Source organism: Mercenaria mercenaria, chromosome 19 (assembly GCF_021730395.1).
Source record: "Mercenaria mercenaria strain notata chromosome 19, MADL_Memer_1, whole genome shotgun sequence".
Taxonomy (NCBI): Eukaryota; Metazoa; Mollusca; class Bivalvia; order Venerida; family Veneridae; genus Mercenaria; species Mercenaria mercenaria.
Window position 1 is genome coordinate 39,609,252 of NC_069379.1, and position 16,336 is coordinate 39,625,587.

Genomic DNA, 16,336 nt, shown 5'->3' on the forward strand with positions numbered 1-16,336 from the left:
CAACACCGTTCACCCGATTTGTTACATTTTCTTTCGAAACGTAAATAACCGAGGAACACCAAATAAATCATGAGGATTCGAACTGGCAGAAAAAAATACAAATATTAAACAAAATAATGTTAAATATGTTGGGGAAAAACTATTTTTAATGATAATTAACCCTTAGGGTATTTATGTTTTCCACACATTTGGTAGCCGTTACGAGATACAAGGGACGTTTTCACAAACAGTTTTCTTTACTTATTGTCGGTTAATTGATTATTAAACAATCAGTTCCGTGCCGATTATCATTATATCTTGTTAAATAACAAAATAAATAGGTGCATATTATTATGCTTGATTTATTTTTTTCTGCTGAATTTCAAATAGAAATCATTTAAGGGTTACATGCACTCACTTATATGTTATCAACAGTTTATTTTACAACAAACTAATCGGCACGGAACATTTTATTTATTTGGAGTTCCTCGGTTATTTTGGTTTTGAAATAGAAGGTAAACAATCGGGTGAACGCTGGTATCTGTAAACCATTTAGATCCAAGTTTTAAGTGAACACTGGTTATAATTCTTATTTTTTTATTTCATTTTCAACAAAATTTAAGATATATATAACCCTAAATCTCTAGAAAAAGGAGGTCCGTACTCCTAGAAAACCCCTAACAGGATTGTCTAGAGGTACGGATCCGTACCTCTAGAATCAGATTCTAGAGGTACGGATCCGTACACCTAGACACTTCCTTTATTGATTACAAGGTCATCCGCCATCTTGTTTTACACGGTGGATAGCTGATAGTTGCTAAGAAGCTGTTTACATTATGAGTCATCAATTTAATGTTAGAAAGCGTAAGTTTGAGGTTTATATTGTAGCCTTCTCTATGTCTCTAAAATACTTTAGATCATTTTTGTATTTTTTCAGTCTGCTAGAGCCATTTTTAATCTTCACCATAATTTTTCTGTGGGCACAGTTTTTCTGTGGAGCGTTCCTGGTGAATTCACCATTTCTTCAGTGAATTCACCGCTGTGAATTCACCGTTATTTCAGGGAATTCACTGTTCTTTTAGTGAATTCACCATTTCACCATTTTTTCTGTGGGGTGTTCGGTGACAGTATATAAGGGCTGCTCATCGTCATTCTGGAGCTCCAACACCAAAATTTCGGCTGCACACTGCATTTTGGCATTTTCTCAGAATTTTTAAAATATTTTACCAGATTCGAAATTAGAAAGGTGTGCATTATTTTTTTACTTTAGATTTCTTAGAAAGTCATTTTAAAGTTTATTACTGTGTAAAAATGGGTTTTTGCAATATTTTAATTTATTGTATGTTTATCTTGGGAAACTGACAGTTCGCGGAATTCTTGTGGTAGCTTCGCGACTGTTACCTCCGTATCCGTGTTTTGTGTGTGATTACATGCATACAGTATAGATTTTATGAACTCTGCATTGAATATGCTAGTTTTGTTTAATAAATTTTACAAACATTTAACAGGCTTGCATTTCATTTTACATTTATAATTAAATTCCCAAGAGTATCTTATCTTGGAGCATAAAGGTTAGAACCACTCGATCCTTCAGACACAAGCAGACTTCTGAGACCGTGTCACGTAGAGCAGACTACAGAAGTACAACCACGTTGAGCAGTCAGCTGAAGTCCTGTCATAACTAGCAGCCTATAGCAGTACAGTCACGTTGAGCAGTCAACTGAAGACCTATCACACCTAGCAGCCTATAAAAATACAGACACGTCGAGCAGTCAAAATAGTCCGGTCACGTTAAGCAGCCTATTGCGGTCTACAGGGGAAGTAGCACACAGTGGTTGAACAGTCACACACACGTCTACCAGTTGTATACTTATATGCTCAAAACCTAACCCTGAGGTCCAATCCGGCCCAAGTCAGTGTAGTCCAGAACCATACCCAAGTTCACGCCCAAGAGCTATAGGCAGGTAGCACTTATTAGCATATTTGCTAGGCAGCGACTGACCGCTGTCATAGCATATAGGCTATATATACACATAAACACAGGAATAATTCCGAAAGCGACTCCAAGGGGTAGGAGCGTAACAATATGTCTTTAGTAAATATGTTTTATGCTTACATGGAGTTGAAACTCTTTTAAGTATCTTAAAGGTTGTGAAAGCTGAGTGGTGGTGAGTTTGCAGCAAAGTTACTGAAACGTTTGCCGAAAGATCGCCACAAACTCCTGCAGACATTTATTACTCTGTTCTGGTGAATTAAAATGTTTGCGGCAAATTTACCGCAACTTTGCGGCAAATTTGCCGTACACTTTTCATTTTGGTAAGGGTATGCTTCAGGACAGGAAATGTAGAAACAATAAACAATAAACAATAGATATGCAGTGAGAAAATATAAGCGAAGTTATCAGACTAATCTGACTTATAAAGCGGGGAATTTTATGGGATTTGTTCATTTCTAATATATATCATATAGAAGTTGACCATTTTAATACCATATGCAGGGTCATACAGATGTGACATTCTTTGAAATTCGCAGTACCCTTGCCATGTCGGAAACAATTAATACTGCCTTTGCGACCAGTGTATATCATGATCTGTACTGTTCGCTATTCAGCCAGTATCTTTTTGATAAGCACCCCATGTACTGTCCAAATTGGATGATGGACAAGATCAGATAATTGTATTTAGATTTAGCAGAGTAAGAGTTAAACCCATTTATTAAGCTAGTTAACGTTTATCATTGAGCCGCACCATGAGAAAAACAACACAGTGTATTTGCGACCAGCATGGATCCAGACCAGGCTAGCCTGCGCATCTATGTAATCTGGTCAGGATCCATGCTATCGCTTTCAAAGCCTATTGAAATTAGAGAAACCGTTAGCGAACAGCATGGACCATGACCAGAGTTCGCGGATGTGCAGGCTGATCTGGATCCATGCTGGTCGCAAATTCATTATGTTGGGTTTCTCATTGTGCGGCTCAAATTTATTTTTCAAAGCTGACATCTGTAGAACCAGTTTTATACTGTAGATGCTAGACCAAGACGCCAGAGATTTATATGATTTGTTGTTGTTTTTCTTGTGTTTTTATTGTTTATCTTTTTTTTTTTAGCAAAAGTAAAATAAATAACTTCAGCGCAAAATCATCATTTTTTAATGATGAAATGAAGCAAAATCAACAAACAGTTATTTCTAAATGACATTACAGGTTGAACCTTTAAGTACAATGTTTAATATCCTAACTGATATCAATACACAGCTGTCATTAATATTAATATCATTTCGTTTGATTGGTTTATATAATATTGAGAATATTTGCACATTTTGTAATATCTCTTGAATGCGTTTCATCATTACATGTCCGTGCAGGCTAATCTTGTTACGCACTGTTCGCTATTAAGTTGAACACCCCTTCGAATAATAAACGGTTCTACCCAAATTGAATAATAATTTAACCAGTCTACTTATGAAACTTAGCAAGATAAAAGATCCGGAAGATATTTTGTCAATTCGTTTTTTTTTACACCATCGTCTAGGTTTTTTCCCATTTATCCACAATTTGTTTACATTTCATTATTCGTGCTCAGTCTCCTTACAATTATACGAGTATTTATTATATACAAGGAAGTATAGTATATATGCAATAAACATGTAACAACGTCGACAGGGTATATTTACGTATTATGTTTTAAAACTGAATTTTAAAACTATTTTCAGTTGAAAATATATAAATCTATATGGGCAAATTGAAATACAATTTTCTAGGTGTGGAGACTAAATAGAAGTTTATGTCAACTATATTTTAAGAAAGCTGTTACATTTTAAATGTAGTAAAGTCGGATAATTCATATCATAGAGTAACTAACAATTTTAGGAATTCTTTCGTTGAATTAAAAGCAGATAAAACAACAATGGATGAAACGCTTAAAACTGCTTATAATATAATTAAAAGGAAACGGTACACACACCATTTTTGTGAAAACATTGCCTTCACTACAGCACAAGAAAAGTACATGATAAAATTAATCAGAGACGGGCTTGAATTACCAACAGCAGTTATTGACCATGTTTCTGACGGTGGCTGTAACGAAAGGTTTCATATTCTAAATGAAGAATACGGCTGTTCATGTGGGTACATCATAAAGAAGACAGAGCACCACGATCATTGTCGATGCACAGAAGATCATATGATTAATAATGATCTGAAGTGTTACCATGGAAACGTATATTTTCCTGTCGACCTTTGGGAAAACCCCTTTGGAGAATTTCAGCCAGAGGAAATCCCGAATAAGAAAAACGTCGAAAAATTCTATGAAATAATGGAAGAGAAACGGAAGAGTTTTCTCAAGTCTGAAGTTCCTGCATCTGACATGTGCAAATATACCACTTATTCCGACAGGCATCTAATCAAATTAATAACTGAAGATGCTGATATAACAGAAGAGATCATGAACCATGTTGCTGGCCGTTGTGATCTAAATATTCATACATTAGACGAGAAGTTTTTGTGCGCCTATGGGTTTGTCATCAAAAGAAGCGAATTACCACCGACACATGACTTCACACGTTGTGATCGTGATCATATGATTAGCAATGTACTACTCTGTCGTAAAGGAGAAATAGAGTATTCGAATGAGGAATATAAAAAATATGCTTCTGGCCGCCCATTGTTCTTTTATCAATGTAATGATTTTTTCTCATTACGCGATTATCAATTAGATACTATTTCCAACTTAAATTGGCAAAGACGCAGGCGCAAAGACATGATGGACAGATCAAAACTTAAAAAGAATCATGAGAGGAAGCCATATGAAAGACCAACTGCTACGAAACTACCACAGGAAGAATACCTTTCACAATTATTCCGTGATGGACAAAACATCCCCATCGAAATAACGTCACATGTAATATATGGTTGTGATATAAAAGCACATCTATTGGATGAAAAATACGGCTGTTGTTATGGCTACATTCTAACAAAAGAAGAATTCTTATCACATGATTTTTCAAAATGTAATTCAAAACACAAAATCAACGAATGGCTTCAATGCTTCCGCGGTACAATTGAGATCTTGAGCATACATAAAAATTCGGAAATATTTGTAAGGAAGCCGCTGTCACCGCTGACACCGCTGTTACCGCCATCACGCCTAGAACGTAAAAGAGCTGCTCCTTTAGAACAGCCGAATTTGCCAGAAGATGAAGAAGATTACCCAAGAATAATCGTCCCTGCTCCACCACCGCCAGATCATTTAGATTAGCCTACCGTGTGCACAAGAAGCGCACTCTGTGTTAGACAAACTTGTACAAAGTTTGTCATAAGTAGATATTTCGTTACCTGAATGAATCGATGCTTCATCTACCATTTAACAGTTTGGATAAACGAATCCCAGAGTTTAGTATCTGATTACTTCAGACACCATTGAGTAGAACAACGGACAATCCGTAAGGCACCTGGATGAAAGAATTCTACACCCCATACGAGGTTTTGTGGGGTGGGGGGATGTGGGGGTAAGGGGAGACTGATTCTAAGTCAGCGACCTTCACTACTCGGCTACAGAAGACATATAAAGCAGAAGAGTACCCGAAATCTATGACGTCACAGTTTGTGTGTTTGCTACGAAATTGTATAAAACAATCCTATACTGAAAATGAGAACAAACACTGTAAGATTCAGGCCTTGGGTTGGTCTGGTCAAAACGTATAGAAACCGCTTAAATTGCTATGTTCGGTGTTCCATTAGGACCATTGTCTCCTTTTTAGATAATGGCTGTGCGGAGAGCACTCTATCACGGCGGCGAAGTGCGAGACCTCGATGGCAATGCGCGAGTTCACGATAGCGAAACACGTAATCTTCTCGCAGTTTCGACATCGGGCTCTCGCGATTCGCCATCGTACTCTAACGCTTCGCGCTTCATAATTGTAAAACTTGCGCTTCTGACATGTAACGTTTGATTTAGCGACACTCTAAGCGCGAGATCATGATGGCAAAGAACGAGATCGCGTAATGATATCGTGACCTTTACAAACTATATTCATGACAAAAAATTAAGGCAGTGGCTAGAGCACCGGAATCGGTTTCCTAGACTGCGAACTTATTCGTCCGGAACCGGTTCTCTAAGCAAAATACCGTGCATAGGCTAGGGAACCGGAATTTTATTTCTATGCATAATGCTGCCGAAATCCACTTTGTTTCTTGGTAATTAAGTGTCAAACATATTATTATCTTAATTAATGTTACTATTCCCTTGCATTTAACTGCGTTTACTGTCTCCAAAAGTGTACTCGCCGCATATATACCGTGTCTGCCGTATTAGAATGATATAAACTAGTACGAATAAATGCGTGAAATGTACTTCGCAGTTTTTAAATGTTATTAAATTTTGCTTTAAACTTTTACTATATTTAAATTATTTAAATAAATTATTTAAATATAAAATAATATTAATTTGTATTTGCGTCATTACATGATTATAGATGAACAAATTAATTTAATTGCCCCTAAAACATCATACAGATTCTTCAAATACTGGTTCGTAACACCTCGGCATATCACGTTCAAAGATATTTAATCACTACTAATTAACAGAAATTACTTATTTTGTTTTAATCGTTTCTTTTATTGTCTTACACCTTTTAAGTTTAAATTTCAGGTTTATTTTGGCTTTCGTATTCATTCGTGCTATTTTATTTTATCATTCCAATATGGCGGACAGTATGCGACAGTACACTTCTTGAGACACAGTAAACACAAATAAATAACTGGGCATAGCTTGCTGAAATAGTAAAATTAATTAACTTATTAAGATAAGAACATGCTCATGATACTAACAAAAAGAAACAAAGGGAATTTCGCCAGTTTATGCATAGAAATAAAAGTCCGGTTCCCTAGCATATGCACGGTACTTTGGCTAGAGAACCGGTTCCGGACGAATAAGTTCGCTGTCTAGGGAACCGATTCCGGTTTTTTTCTTTATCCACTGCCAAAATTAATGATGTATATAATAAATGCTGATGTTTTGAAAATATATGGAGTATTTTCTTATCGCATCAGTGTACAAAAAACTGTTTAGAAATAGTTCTAAGCAGTAAATACAAGGAGTGTTAAAATACCCGAAAACTAGCCCAACTCTTTTTCATTTCAATCCGGGTAGGTAACTTGAGTCACGGATTTGGGATATCCGGAAAAAATTCATCTTTATTTTTTTATCTTTTGTGCTGAATGGAAAATACGAGATATAGATATAGAATATATTGAATGGGAAAACTAAAGAAGGCTAATGTAGCCGAAACGTTGGTGGAAAATAAAGGGACTTGTTAAAAAAGTGTTTTTTTTTTTTTTTGAAGTTTTGACTACTTTTAATACCTATATATAATACTTATTATTCTTTTATTACAAATTTCAGAACATGAACATCATTTAATTATTCAGTGTTTCTAAGGCAACGTCAGTACCAGTGCTCTGTCATATCTCAGTTCGCTTTTGCGGTTACGAATAAATTTTATTTTAGCCACTTGTAAATTATTTCAATTTCTAATGTTGCCAAGATAATGATAACATTTCAAAAGACACCTAGCTGTTGAAACATTGTTGTCATTTCTCTAAAGTTTTTTTTTTCAAGACTCCTTGTATATATTGCATTCGTCAATTTGTGTGTTAATAAAACGTAAATGTGTGACATGTGTAATCATAATTATTGGTAACTGTTTATATCCTATTTCACCTCCGGTGTAATGAAGTATTTCGACCCCCATAGAATAACGACCCCCCGGTCATTATTCTATAGAAAATGTGACTGCTTTCCTGTAAAATATTGACTCCCCTTATAAAAAAAACTGACTTCCTTTGAAAACTCTATAGAATAACGACCCCTCCAAGTAAAATACTGACTCCCCAAAGATGACTCCCTTCGAATTTCATAGAATAACGACCCCGGTTATTATTCTATAGAAAAAGTGACTCCTTCCATGTAAAATACTCACTGTCGAAATTACTACATTCGAGCTCTCATACAATATCGATTCCCGGACATTATTCTATTTAAAAAAGTTACTCTTTCCGTGTAAAACACCGGCTCCTAAAAAGACTTTCGACGATAATATCTATTAAAAAGTGATCCCCACCAAACCTAACGGACAATTTTACTAGATCTACAACTCTAATACCGGCTCCTAAAAAGACTTTCGACGATAATATCTATTAAAAAGTGATCCCCACCAAACCTAACGGACAATTTTACTAGATCTACAACTCTAATACCCTCCATTGCCAATAGTTAACATTTTGATTGTACTACTACTACTGGTGCCGCTACTTCTATTGCTATTACTACATGTACTTCTTCTTCTTCTACTACTACTTCTACTACTTCTTCTACTACTAATACTACAACTGCTACTACTAATACTACTATACCTGCTTCCACTAATACGTCTTGTACATCTACCTCTTCTTCTCCTGCTGCTGTTGTTACTGTCACTTATTCCTCTGCTGCTGCTGCTGCTGCTACTGCATCTGCCACTACCACTGCCACTACTACTACTACTACTACTACTACTACTACTACTTTCTATTGTTGCCGCTACCGTACTTTACTGCCACTGCTAAGTATTGCAACTTCTATAAATACTAAGTTCTATGCTAGCAGTTTCTTGTGCAGTTTTCTTCTGAAGAATAACTTCATACCGAAGTTTGCAGGGATTATTGACACTGGTGTGTTTTGTGAACGTATTGTGAATTGTTATTTTCCTGAAAAAAATGCATACACCAAGATACAGCGTATAGAAATAGAATCACTTTTCCCGTTGCGAAATTCTCTGATTTATGTGTCAAATGATGGTATCTGGGGCTAATGATCAAACGGAAGGACGGACGGACGGACGGACAAGGGCAAATCTATATGCCCCTCTCCCCCGAGTGGGGGCATAAAATGCAGCAATTAGGCCTTAGATGCATGACTTATCACTAAATTTGACCAAATGACCGGGGTCGTTTTTTTATGGGAGTCAATATTCTTCGTGAGGGTCAGTTTAATTCACGTGGGGGAGTCATAGTACTATGATCCGGAAGTCATAATACTATGACCGGGGGGTCACTTTTTCTATAGAATAATGACCGGGGGGGGGGGTCATTATTCTATGGGCGTCGAAAGACTTCATTACACCGGCAGTTGGAAAATGACCATACTAAAGCTGTTAATAATCCCTGTTTCAAGTATTCATTTGGGTTTCGTTTTCTCCCTCCCAGACACCAAGTACAACTTTGTCTACTCCATCTCCAGTTTTATATCTTGCATATAATAAAAATAGACTTGTTTTTAGATTACAGTTTCTATCTATGGGAGGCCCACTTTGCCCTGTATTGTCTTGGCTGTGATGCTGTGCTCTGTGCTTCTGGGAAATCTATCCTTATTTTTTAATTTTAGTATGTATACATGTTTATGATAAGATGTTCTGAGTTCGTTGTTAGGAAAACATGTTTATCTAAGATTTCTCAGTTTCATTTTATCTGTAGTGCTCAGCAATCTACATGTATGGAAAAGTAACATGCATCTGCATTATCATAGGCGTAAAAATGGTTTGTTTCCGGTATCCCGACTTACCCTAAACTTTTGGCCCGGTCCTAAATGTTTTTATGACCATGATGACCTTGGAGATTTTTTTTCAACCTTTCAACATGCTCATTGATGTTAGAAATCAACTGAAGGCATAACCCCCTTATTTGTATTTATTCCGAAAAGTCTCACTTGATAAAAGAAAAAAAGTATATATATATATAAATCCGAACAACCTATCCTAATTTTTAACTCACCTGAGCCAAAGGCTCATGGTGAGCTTTTGTGACCGCTCAATGTCCGCCTTGTGTCATTGACATGAGACATTATCTTATGGTCCTCTCTCAAGATTGAAACCTGACTGCTTTGAGTAGATCTATAATAAATCATTTAAATGCAAATTGTTATAAGATTTAACTGGAAGGAATATTTTACTTACTTTAAAAAAAATGCGGCATAACTGTAGCCGACTTCCATATGTTCGGGTATTCACAATCGTGTTGTGACACACTTAATGGTATACTAGATTCCTTTAACATCTTATGACTTATGTTTACATATGCACCGACTTTAAATAAAATTTGTAATGTAATGTAATGTAATGTAATGTAATGTAATGTAATGCATTGCATTGTATTGTATTGTATGGCTAATTTCATCCGGGCCTGACGTTTTATTAACTACGGTAATAAAACTGATATAATATATTTAATAATTAGTAACTTCTTGTTCAGTTATCACGATTTTTTCAAGTATAGATCTATTCCTACTTTTCAATGTGAATTGAGGAAGTTTATATTTAGAGGAGTCGACCGTTGTCGTTGAGATAGAAACAAAATAACAACGGGAGGTGAGGTGTCTGTGACGATGATAAATGACATATTGAAAAATGAGGATTCTGTACACGATTACCTCCCTTCTATTTGAACGCGCCATTTGCTTGGCAATATTATTAGTGCGGTGTTACAATTTTGAAACAAGTACCTTTATCCACAGACACTTGCCCACAACCACTAGGCACATGTGTAACTACTAATGTGTAACGTATCATCGTATTGAATACTCTAAAAAGTAAGATATTTAATTGACTTGCATGACATAACAGGCCACTAACATAGTCCAAAATAATAGACTAGCTGTACTACATTGTACTAGACAAGCCACTGCGTTACAGTTTGACCGTCACAATATAAAACAAACTGTATACGTTGGATTAGTTACAGTTTGACCGTCACAATATAAAACTAAGACTGTACATGCTCATTTTACAGTGTTTTACCTAGCTTAAGATCTTCAGCGCTCTCGGTTTATATACTGGATTTGGACGGGAGCAACTATGAAAAAAAAAAAAAATAATAAAAAAAGCAGCATTTAGAGTTTTGGAAGCCAGGACTATGTTTTACCTTCCCTTCAACATTTATTATTTTACATTTTATTTTCAATATTCATTGTAACTGACATAACCGGTAGACGTCAAAATGTAAAAAAATATGTTATGTCAGGTCTTATTTATAGGACTAGCCACGAACACTCGGTGACTGACTAAAGTTAGTGACTGTCAAAAGTAAATTACCATGCTGTCCTAAAACGTGCAGAGGTCTTGAGTTTAAGCTCCACTCCTCTAGTCCAACTAATTGTACCCGAGTTGCGATATTGTTTTTATTATTGCTAAAAATTTTGTATGAATACATGCCATGCTAAAGATTTACAATAAATCAGTGCATTATTTAGCCGATATAATGAAAGTTTAAATAATTGCCAAAATCAATATTGGCAAGATCGCTATGACATCACTCATTAAAATTTGTTCATCTGGTGACTTTAATGGGATCAGAATTTTTAAATTTTAACAACTTTTTCAGTGGATTTTCAAAATTAAAGCAGTTTTGAAATACTTAAAATTATCATATTTTAGTATTCAAGTAGTTGTCTTTCATGTAATTTCAATAGCAGTAGTGTGATGTTCAGAACTTTTAGAAAAACAGTAGTTTAGTGTTCATAATTAATCCATTTTACTTCAAAATAATAATCAAAATTAATTAAATAATTGCTTGTTTATTAAGCTTTCCATTCTTCCAAAAAATATATGAATTTGGGTTTTAAGAATTAAAGTTTCTTGAATATATAAAGGCCACTTTTTACAAAATAACATGGACGTTGTGTGATCAACGTTTTATCATTTCTAAAACTAGAATATCAACAGATTTTTATACAAACACAATCACATTCATATTATCGATTGAAAAATCAGATAAGTATTGATATCTTAGTAAATGACATTTAAAACTATATAAAATCATTACTTATTCATTAAGAAATCAGTTACTGGATGGCTAGAAAATACCATGAGGATTTGCAAGCTGTCAGGTTACCGTATTATTTCGTACTGGCCTTATTGTTTTTCCCTTGGCAGTTGTATTGGCCCTCAGCCTTAATTCAGCATACAACCTTCCTCAGAGAAATAACAAGACCAATATGAAATCATTTGATTAATAATATTATATTATTAGCCTTGTCATTTCACTAATATACTGTGCAACAATTTCAAAAGCCTACATTCTTCCTGCTGCATTTAATCTTTTATATTTATAGGAACTGAGATGATCCCATTTATCAACACAGTGTTTTTGGAAATATTACTCCTGATAGTCTGTTACCTTGGAGACACCCTTCTACAGCATCCTGTTGTTAAGCAACAATTTGTTGTTGCTCTGACAGACAGTCTTACACATGGCATAGTTGGTGGAATATCTTGGGCAATAGTTTGTGATCTCAAGGTAAATATGTGCCGCACCATGAGAAAACCGCATAGTAGCTTTGCAACCAGCATGGATCCAGACCAGCCTGCACATCCGCGCAGCCTGGTAAAGATCCATGCTGTTCGCTTTCAAAGCCCATAGCAATTAGAGAAACCGTTGGCAAACAGCATGGATCCTGACCAGACTGCGCAGATGCGCAGGTTGGTCTGGATCTATGCTGGTCGCAAAGCCATTATGTTGGTTTTCTCATTGCATAGCTCAGTTATGTTTGATATAGAATAACATCTAGTAATAATATCCTTCTTAAGAAGTAATATATCCCAAACATTGATTTTGTTGTTAAATAAAATCATTGGAGATACAAATGCGAAGGTCCATTATATCACGAGGATGCAGTCTGTGATGAAATAGTATTTATCTGAATGACACTGATTTTATTCAGGAGAAAATCACTGTCTGAGATAATGTTAGTTTGAGTCTAACATGGTAAGAAGGGTTATGAAGGGGCAGGGCGAGATCTGTGCAGCAGTGTAATTGTAAATGTAATTGCTCTGAGGTGGCGTATGGCAGGGATAGACGTCTGCATGCGGCCAGGATTGGCATTTCACATAGGATGGTCAGTGGTGCAAGGGAGACAACTAAGATGTATTTAATTTATCTCAGTGATACCCACATGAAGATGTGTCGATCAGACGTTCTCATCACAGGCACGGGTCCAGTGTTTATTTATTTATTTATTTTTTTGTTTAATATAAAAAAATCACTTTTTTTCACACAATTAACCTTTTATATGTTAGTCAGATGAAAAAAAATCGATGACAAAAAAATATTTCAGTTATCCCCGGTGATTTCATTCCGGATAGCGGACGTGTTCCTGGTTTTTATCACTTCGTTTGGCAGCTGAAATCGCCGGGGATATTTGAAATATTTCGCTCCTAGGGACTTGTACTGTGTATTTCAAAGCAATTTATGGGGTCAGTTTAGTATTTATGGGAGGCTTTAAATGTTTCAAAGGTGCAGTCATGCAGGTAGCGGCTGCAAGTGTTTAAATTCCGATTTTGAAATGTTCTACAAGTTTGCCGAGTAGCTTCCCATAGCGTTACGCTCGCATAGTTCACCTTTTCCATATGTATGATACTGTGACCGGATTTTTTGTCATTGATTTTTTTTTCATTTGACTAACATAATATAAAGTATATTTGTGTGAAATAAACATATTTTTTATATCAAACAAAAAATATACACTGGACCCGTGCCTGTGGTTCTCGTTGATACCCACATTAAAAATGGCTGTTCAACTGATTTTTGCAATTAGACATATATCCTGGATGCAATCCACTAAATGTTTGATTGTTTTGTGAGGTGTTCTTTTCTAGCGCAGCTATGATATTGATGCTAAAATGTAACAATCATGATGTACAAACTGTGATTTTGTTGCATAATATTAACATCCCACTTTGAGTCTTCCATGTTAGATCATTGTGTGCATTTTTCAATAATATTGACACAATCTTGACGTGATCACATTTAAATGGTTGCCTGGTCTTAACCATTGTTCAGTGCTTAATTATTCTAGTATAAAACTACTGATAATGTAATTTTCAACTATTTTAACAGGAGAGTAAACATAATTGAGCCGCGCAATGAGAAAACCAACATAGTGGGTTTGCGACTAGCATGGATCCAGACCAGCCTGTGCATCCACGCAGTCTGGTCAGGATCCATGCTGTTTACTTTCATTGTCTATTTGCAGTTAGAGAAATTGTTAGCGAACAGCATGGATCCTGACCAGACTGCGCAGATGTGCAGGCTGGTCTGGATCCATGCTGGTCACTAAACCACTATGTTGGTTTTCTCATGGCATGGCTCATATATTAACAAGGAGATTATTTGTGGTTATTATATACACTTTTAGGTACACTCCATGGTGAAAAACGAAATTACTATGGCCTGTAATGCATAATTTTAAAGTTTTTTTACAACCTTGACAAAATATTCAGCTTTTTACTCGTTTTACAGTATTGGGCGCCAACTAATTCCATGAGATTCTGCAGATGTTATAACACAAACAAGCATTATGTTATCCCTATATTCACAGTACTTTTATTTTTCAGTTTAAGAAACAAGAGTGTTTAGAATGTATTCTATGTTTGGTGTTGGCAATGCTGGTAGACACGGACCACTTTTTATCAGCAAGATCATTCAGTTTAAAGGTGAGGACAGCTCTTGCTTTGAATAAACAAACCTTTGTATAGATTTTGTTTGTTTGTTTGTTTTGGGTTTAACGCTGTTTTTTAACAGTATTTCAGTCATGTAACGGCGGGCAGTTAACCTAACCAGTGTTCCTGGCTTCTATACCAGTAATAACCTGTTCTTCGCAAGTAACTGCCAACTTCCCCACATGAATTATCAGAGGTGGAGGACGAATGATTTCAGACACGATGTCTTTTATCAAATCTTCACGGGGAACATACGCCCCGCCCGTGGATCGAACTTGCGACCCCGCATTCTGTAGACCAACGCTCTCCCTACTGAGTTTAAAGCGGGCAGGCCTTTGTATAGATACAGAAGAAGGAGCTATGGTAAAATACTAAAACACATTTTGGTGTTAGTTTTATTTTGGCGCTTTTGGCGGTCAAGATGTGTTGCGTCAAAATAAATTTCAGCCAGATTGTCAGCTACTAAATTTAATTGCTACCAATTTAGATTTGGATTTGTTTTCAGTTGCACATTTGGTTTTTTCATTTCTAACCTACTGACATGTCAGACACTACTAGTCTTCAGGCAACACTATATGATATGTAGCAATATATAGGAGCATGATATTTTTTTTCATTACATGCACATTTTAAACCAATCAAAAGTGCATACAGATCACGATCGACTGTTTTGACTTACATGCTTTCACATTATAAAGTCATTTATTGTTTATAGTCTGCACACTACTGATAATTCAAATTTATTTTTTTCATGGAATGTGTGAATTTAATTATTGCCAAATAAATTCATTTTTAAAGGCACCAAATTTTGGGGAAGTCAGAATAAAGTATCATTGATAAATATTAAATCTCACAGAATTTTCAGTTTTAATCTTGAAGTGGTTCTCGCTACCGAACTGCAAATGGTCACCTTGGCGCCAAAAGTGAATAAGTCCTTCAATAAGTCAATGTAGTTATTCACTTCTTGCGTTGAGTATTCGAAATTAATGTTAAAATTCTACTGGAGTTGCTTTTCTTTTATCTCGTCTTTTCGTTGATTTCATCATGTCTTTATCCGTTTGTCAATTACTTAAGTTTAACCCATGTTAATTTTACTTAAAGTTTGAGGAGTATGAAATTTTTGACTGTCTGATGATGCTTAAGATATTTAAATCTGAATTCTTTTTTTTCTTTTTTCCAGGCTGCCCTTTCTTTACCAGCTCGCCCTCCATTCCATGCAACTACACTTGTTATCCTTGTAGACATCACCTTGGTGATAGTGGCGGCCATCTTGAAATCCCAGAATCTAATTTTAGGCGCCATGATATTTACTACAGCATGGGTTTCACACCATGTAAGAGATGGACATAGGCGTGGCTTGTGGTTCTATCCATTTGGAGAAACTGCTGCTATTCCAAAGCCACTTTACTTAGGAATTATTTTGGCTTTTCCATTACTTATGAAGATACTTCATTTATTTTTTGATAAACAAAGATTAAAAGATAAAACGATTATTCTAAGTGGTGCACAACTTGTTTGACAATTTGTTACTTTACAAAGCAACAATATTTTATGTAAATGTACAAATTATTTGTCTTTCATCTTAATTTATAACAGAAAATGATGAAATCAAATATAACATTTTGGAAAAGCAGAAAATTATGTTTGTTTCATTTCTTCCTGTCCAGTAGACTGTTAATGATGTAAGGCATGAAATAAAAATTGACCTACCCAAAATTTTTGGACCTAACCTAAATGTTTTCATGACCTTGGATAATTTTTTTCTCAACTTTTCAACAAAAAGTTGCAAAACTGCACTTTTTATGCTTTAAACATGGTCAGTGATGTTAC

The 16,336-nt window shown here is 35.5% G+C and overlaps 1 protein-coding gene across 1 annotated transcript; it reads left to right on the top strand.

Annotated features, from left to right (window-relative positions):
- Nucleotides 1-10,439: 10,439 nt before the first annotated feature.
- Nucleotides 10,440-16,144, top strand: LOC123542470 (transmembrane protein 267-like). Its single transcript, XM_053532167.1, has 4 exons — nt 10,440-10,599; nt 12,121-12,305; nt 14,402-14,500; nt 15,687-16,144. Exons 2-4 carry the CDS (start codon nt 12,129-12,131, stop codon nt 16,023-16,025), a joined length of 615 nt encoding a protein of 204 aa, XP_053388142.1. The 5' UTR covers nt 10,440-10,599; nt 12,121-12,128; the 3' UTR covers nt 16,026-16,144.
- The last annotated feature ends 192 nt before the right edge of the window (nt 16,145-16,336 follow it).

Bases quoted from the DNA above. Each gene is read 5' to 3' on its own strand.
- LOC123542470 (XM_053532167.1), top strand. From the start codon at position 12,129: ATGATCCCATTTATCAACACAGTGTTTTTGGAAATATTACTCCTGATA. The intron at 12,306-14,401 runs GTAAATATGTGC...TTTATTTTTCAG, and splicing joins CAATAGTTTGTGATCTCAAG to TTTAAGAAACAAGAGTGTTT. The intron at 14,501-15,686 runs GTGAGGACAGCT...TCTTTTTTCCAG, and splicing joins CAAGATCATTCAGTTTAAAG to GCTGCCCTTTCTTTACCAGC.